The 7,036-nt window shown below is 47.3% G+C and overlaps 1 protein-coding gene across 1 annotated transcript; it reads right to left on the bottom strand.

The window, feature by feature from the left end:
- Positions 1-1,908: 1,908 nt before the first annotated feature.
- LOC100272445 (ribonuclease P) lies at positions 1,909-6,520 on the bottom strand. The gene is made up of 8 exons (NM_001146919.1): positions 6,123-6,520; positions 3,664-3,744; positions 3,487-3,575; positions 3,326-3,400; positions 3,096-3,157; positions 2,947-3,012; positions 2,622-2,822; positions 1,909-2,233 (listed from the first exon to the last, which is right to left on the bottom strand). The coding sequence occupies exons 1-8, from the start codon at positions 6,243-6,245 to the stop codon at positions 2,151-2,153; spliced, it is 780 nt and encodes a 259-aa protein (NP_001140391.1). The 5' UTR covers positions 6,246-6,520; the 3' UTR covers positions 1,909-2,150.
- Between the last annotated feature and the right edge of the window lie 516 nt (positions 6,521-7,036).

Here is a 7,036-nt window from a genome sequence, read left to right as displayed (position 1 = left end):
GGCGCCGCGGTTCGACTACATCACACGTCTGAGGCACGAGCAGGAGGACGATCCCGGTCCTCCGAGACGAGGTCGCGACCGGCACCCGCGGCGATCCCTAGGCCATCGTCGACAACCTGCTCACCTACAACAGCAGGCTCTACGTCCCTCCGTCATCACCTCTCCTCCAGGAGATCTTGGCCGCCGTACATGGTGATGGCCACGAAGGCGTACAACGCACCCTCCACCGCCTCCGGCGCGACATCCACTCCCCGACATGGGCCGCATCGTCGAGGACTTCGTCCGATCCTGCTCCACCTGTCAATGATGCAAGATCAAGCACCTCCACCCAGGCGGCCTCCTACCGCCGCTACCAATTCTGTCGGGTGTCTGGACAGACATCGGCATGGACTTCATCCAGTCACTACCGTGTGTTCGCGGGAAATCCGTCATCCTCACCGTGGTGGATCGCTTCAGCAAGTATTGTCATTTCATTGCATTAGCTCACCCATACATTGCTGAATCGGTGGCCCAAGCATTTTCTCCGACATTGTACGCCTCCCTAGCGTGCTCCAGTCGATCGTCTCAGACCGGGACCCCATCTTCACGTCTACATTCTAGAGCGAGCTGATGCGCTTAACGGGCATTAGGTAGCACATGTCCTCGGCGTTCCATTCACAATCGAATGGCCAGACGGAGGCCGCCAACCGCGTCATCGGCAAGTACTTGCGCTGCTTCACCGGAGATCGCCCGCGTGAGTGGCTTCGTTGGCTGTCGTGGGCCGAGTACACCTACAACACCGCCTACCAGTCTTCACTCTGCGACACTCCGTTCCGGGTGGTCTATGGCCGCGACTCGCCATCCATACGATCATATGAGGCGGGCGACACTAGGGTGGTTGCGGTCGCCAAGACGATGGCAGAGCGCGAGGAGTTCCTGGCCGAGGTCCACAACCGCCTGGAACAAGCTCAAGCAGTGCAGAAGCGCCACTACGACAAGTCCCACAGACCGGTCACATATGTCGTGGGTGACTGGGTCCTGCTGCGGCTGCGCAGTCGGTCGATTACTTCTTTGTCCCAGACGCCGAAGGGGAAGCTCCAGCCACGCTTCTTCGGTCCATACCGCATCTCAGAGATGATCAATGAGGTAGTTGTACGGCTGGAACTACCGGCCCAAGCCAAGCTCCATGACGTCTTCCATGTCGGCCTCTTTAAAAATATGGGTGGGCACGTCGTCGGACTTTCCTCCTCCACTGCCCGAGGTGCACAATGGGGTGTTGGTGCCTGCCCCAGAGCGTGTGGTGCGCTACCGCGTAGCTTGCGTGGCGTGCAACAGGTGCTGGTGAGCTGGAAGGGTGAGCCAGTTTCTACAGCTACATGGGAAGACCTGGGCGACTTCACCACCAAGTACTCGTCCTTTCAGCTCGAGGACGAGCTGGTCGTCGAGGGGGGAGAGATGTCATGTGGGGTCTCCCCTACACCCGAAGACGACGTGCCAGGGACGTCCGACGGGCCGCTGAGCGCGCCGCGTCCAGGTCCACCCAGGAAGAAAACTAGGAATATATTATTTGATAAGATAGAAAGAGAACGAATTAGATCCTAAAGTTTAGAAGTTGTTGCAAGCCAAAAATATATATATATATATATATAAAACCATAACTTGAGGAAATTAAGCAAGAATTTAGTCCTCCAGTCTTCTTCCTCTTTTCCCTATCAAGCCGGCCGCTAGGAGATATAACCCTACCGACGAAGACAGACCGAGACTACGAGTTACGAAGTCGAAGGCCAGCTACCTTAGGAACCAACGCCCTTGACACTGAACTTGTTAGGTACCATGTTCAATTACAGAACCATGGTACTAAGTTGAAAACAAACGTTTTCAGTCTGTGATTTGCAACAACATAAAAGAATCTTCTGAACTAACTTTCATGGTAAAAAGAGGCTACAATGCACAACTGGAACGGCACCAAGTCTGATCTGAGATAATAAATAGGCAAATGGACGAACAACCTAGCTACCAAATCTTAACTAGCCGCATCCTCCACACTAGAGTCACTATGTCAACTTTCAACATGAACCTAATAACCAGATAAAAAATATAATGGACGGTAACATTTATCTTATGGAAAGAAATGGAGGTTATGACATCCCAAAGGTGATGTGCCAACCAATCTACTGCTGCGGAGGAGGTCCATGGCCTTGCCTTCCCCGCCCACGACCGCGTCCACGCCCTCTGCCCCTTCCTCTGCCACCTTCTGCAATTAATAACAAATGATTCAGTACTTGTCCCAAGGGGGAATTTTTCAGATGACTAAAGATAAAGAAAGACAATTCTTTCCTATTACATGAATAGCTCAAAAAGAAATAGAATGCTAGTAAAGTTACTGCACATTTAATTTTAATCCCATAGTTTCATGTCCAATAAAAAATCATGATTGCTAAATTATCTTGAGAGATGGTAGAAAATAACAAAAAAAAAGTGTTTCACTGAATGTCATGTTATAAAACATACCTACTTCCTAACTAATTCAAAGCAAAAAAAACCGGTGTAATTACTTTCTAAGATACCATGATATTTGATCCTATAAGCAACTAGCAAGAAGATATTAAAGACAATACAGAACATATCTAAACAGAACTAACCATATCGTTGCATAGGTGGTGCGTTATATCCATCATCATCATATCTACCAGCTTCTTCCATCGCATAATTATCACCACCATAGCCCCTTCCAACTGCAAAAGATCCACGCCCTCCACGGCCCCTCCCTCTGCCACGATATCCACGCGGAGCCTCCTCTGGCTCTCCAATCTCATCATCATAGTCTACTCCACTGCTGAACCCTACATTGCAGTGATCCAAATGCAATGAGGAAATCAAAGATATATCAATGTAAAGTCCAACCATACTCTACAGAAACATACTGAAACTACAATAATAACCAAGTGTAAAGAGGCAGAAATATACCCCTTCCCCTTCCCCTGCCCCTGCTGCGACGACCACGTCCTCTTCCACGACCACTTGGTACGGCCTCTGCAGAAATTAAATATAAACATTTGGCACATGGACAAGAGTAGGGAAAATGTTACAAAGATTCCTGATTAACAGCAGCACACCTGCATCCTGATCAAAGTCAGCTGCTGGCCTGACCTGGTCAGCTGGTATGGGCGGCTGGTAACTGCAGAAGAAACAAAGTCATCTTCATATCATATATATATATGATTCACAAAAGAAATAATGCATCAGAATCCATTTAAATGAATGTTGCCCTTCAAAATAATGAATAATTATAGTTTAAAATTCAGGTCTGCAATTTTGAATAGACGTGGTAAAAGAAAATTAGTACCCTGGGGATGATGTATCCAGCTCCTTCTTTGACAATTTAATAGTGATTAAGGACACATGGCGAATGGTCTCAAGACTGCCATGGAAAAATGAAGGGGGCAGATAAAATACATTGTATCTGTTTTCAAGAAAATATAAATAGAAGACAATATATCCCCTTACGTGACAAGGCCTTCTTCCAATGGCTCCCAAGTGTCTGTTATATCAATGGATTCAATAGAGGTATTCTGATGGAGACCAGCAATCCTTCTCTGCTCAGGATATAGCATATATATGAGTCAATAATTGGCATAACTACAAAGGGTATCATTCATTAACATGTGGCGTTTAGCATTCCACCTTAAGAAGCTCCACGATGGCAACTGTCTTGTTGATCGCCCTTCCCATGGCCTTGATGACAATGTCATCTGTTGCATTGTCCTGTAATGGATGAGGAACAAGGATCCAAAACATTTAAAATATGATCTAGTACAAACAATATTGTTGTATTAAAACTTGACCTGCGGGGGGTAAGACAGCCCCCGGGCATTGTATTAAGAAGAAAACCTTCTCACACAGGTCAAGAAAACCCCGAACCCCTGCCCCACCCATACACAGCGGCATCGAAGCCCATGTGAGAACGGCCACGACCGGGGCTGAGCCTTAGACCTGTGCTTTGGCGTGGGACAGACGAGGGGATTTTTTTAACCACAGCCTGAATTCGCTCCCACGGGGAGTCGAACCCAGGACATGAGGAGTGCTACTCAGACCACCTAACCAACTCAGCTAGAGGCCCTTTCGCAATATTGTTGTATTAAGACATCAAGGTACCAAGAGTATCAAAGAAAATAAGAGATATAAAAAAGGGGCATAGGGACCGCCTGATCAAGACGCTAACATGGCAACCTGCACACATGATTTAGAGAGGTTTAGACCACCAAGGCGTAGTACCCTACATCCTCTGTATGGTGGCTGTATATATATAAACATGAAAAAACCATAAAGCTCAGATGATGTTGAGCCTGAAAGTGGGACTGAGACTATTGAGAGATCCTAAGACCTCTATGCATCCATATCTTAGCGTATGACCTAGTTCTTTCAAAGTCTAAGAAGTCCCAAAGTCAGATGTGGTTCTAGTCTGGAAGATGATATGAGGGTCCAGAACTAGTTGTGAGCCTCCACTCAGAACCTTCACAACCACCTCATCTAGAACCTTTACAACTCCCGTTTTATGTTGCTCTATTCTTCCCTTTTTATAACATAAGGAGAAAGTTACATCCTTGTGCAGAAGGCCCCGTCTAGTAGAGGTCCAAGTGCTCCTATCTTATTGTAGTCATAGAGTCATACGCGGTGCATGTCTCTGATGTGCCACAGTGTCAAACATATCATGTTGTAGTGGTAAGTGTGAGGATCCATGCCGTTGAGTACGTATAGTTCTTAGTTGGTGTGGTCATACGGCCTTTATAATGCTTGTGGGTACGTCTACAGCCCCAAGTGTGGCTACGATGACTGTTTTACCCATACACATCACATGGTGTTTGCAGGTACACCTAAGGCCTCAGGCGGTAATAGTGACACTTTTGACCGCTATGTCATTCTTCGCGATAAATACGATGCACAAGGGCTTTATGTCAATTGTCCAACGTTGTGCGCTGACTTGGTTAGGGGAGTAGGTGGCGCTGGATACATGCTACCCCAAGGGTCTCTTGAGGAGTACCAGAGAACCTTTGCAAGGTCCTAGGACCTGGTCGGATCGATACCTCGCCAGTTCAAGACTTGGTCCTCAAGAATGCTAGATTGGCTCCTATCCAAGCCACTATAGGCATGTCTTCTACTAAAGGAGTCTTGGAGCACGCTTTGCCAGTATCTAAGAGTATAACTTTCTTCAAACGCTAACAAACAGTAATTGACATCCTATGTAATTTGCACCCTTTCTTTGGGCGTGACATTCTAGGTAATCGAGATATATGGATACTTCCTAGACTAGCTAGTAGTGAACTAATGTTGTAAAATTCAAATCAACCTAGAAAAACATAATGGTCATCATCACAACTAGCTGGAACAGTACGAAAAGTCATTAATGAACAGTACCTATTTCAACATCCATAGTAATCGAAGCCTTGTGAAAATTTCATACACTAGTGAATTTAATCCAAAAATCCAAACCACATGATGCAAACCAATAAACCACTCCTGCCCAACTCATTCTAAGAAAATAATATAATTAAGGGTGTGTTTGCCTCAGCTTTCTGAACCAAATTTGCTGCAAAAAATCTGAAATCTCAACCAAACAGGTACAACAGCATAATAGATTCCTGAAAATCTACAAATTACTCTATTTCAATTCAGAATCGCCTCCTACTCCAGATTTTCTAGATTTCTGCCATCCATGTTACAATCTGTCATGACCCTAATAGTACTCCGCGTCCGCAACCAACGACTCTAGGTGGTTGCTATGGGCTACGGCCCTTCCTCGCCGCCATTGGAGCAATAATTCGTAACCGCAATCTGAGCCCTAGTAGAACAGTAAATAATTCAAATTCGAAGCCCTAACCGCACGAGGCCTACAATAGTAAATAATTCAAACTGGAATCCCTAGCCGCAGGAGCACCATCGAGACATCTCCAGACCCTCACCGCGCGACCCGCACGACTGCATGCTCGCCGAACCCGCACTTAAAACCCTAGCATTTTAAATCATGGGGGTAAAAACCATGGTTGCTTTCCTTCTACGTATAGATGGACAGGCCGAACGGCGGCGGCCGGCGGGAACAAACGAGCAAGGAAGTAGCAGAGAGTAGCCGTCGACCGAACCCGAACCTGGAGCAGGGCGAGCGCATAGGTGATGTAGTTGCGGGGCCGGCCCTGCGCCGTGATGCGGATCTCGTTGGCGCCGATAGGGGACTCCTCCCGCGGCTTCTCCACCCTCTGGTACCGGTCCATCTGCGACGACTCTGCGCCAAGCAACCGCAGGCGCGAAGGTGAGAACCTCTCTCCCCTCGAATCTCCCTCGCGCGGAGGGAAGGCGAAGGCCGCGTCGGGTCTCGGGTGTTGGCGTGTTGCGCTTGCGGTGCGGGCGTTGAACTTTAGATGATGGTTTTTCCGACGAGGCGGCGTGCCGTCGTGGTGGCGGTTTAAATGAGGGGAGAGAGGACGCGGGGTGGATAGGGTTTGGTTGCCGGGTGGGTCGAGCAGCGCGTCGTGGGAGTCCGGCTCCGGGCTCGGCACGCCTGCGTGACTGCGTCGTCGGGTACTCGGGTTAGGTTGGGTGGCGGGCCGGTCGGTCGGTCGGCTTTGCTTGGGTTGAGCTCCTTGCTCTGTTCATGTCGCGTTCTCGACCACGACTCGTGTGAACTAGAGAAGTATAATAATGGACTCTAAACTTATTTATATAACATTTTTATTATACAGAGGAAAGGGACATGAGAAAATAGAGAAAATTGTTTCTCATACAAAAGTCAGGTGGACTCTAAGATAAAAGGATGAAAAAGAAAGAGACAAGAGATTAATCTAAAAGTCAACCTTATAGCTAGATTTATTATATGAGTGTATTTATTATTGGATCTAAATAAGATACTCCCTCTGTTCCAGTATATAAGGCGTAACCACCTCTGGTTCAAAGACCAAGAAGTGCACTTAATTGTCTCTATAGCACTGCATCGATATACGTATGCATAAAGAGAGTACACTTATATTGTGGGATAAGAATAAAAAGTGGTTACGTCTTATATCCT

This window comes from Zea mays, chromosome 2, assembly GCF_902167145.1.
Source record: "Zea mays cultivar B73 chromosome 2, Zm-B73-REFERENCE-NAM-5.0, whole genome shotgun sequence".
Lineage (NCBI taxonomy): Eukaryota > Viridiplantae > Streptophyta > Magnoliopsida > Poales > Poaceae > Zea > Zea mays.
Note: the sequence above shows the minus strand (reverse complement) of the source record. Positions and strands in the feature narration are given on the sequence as shown.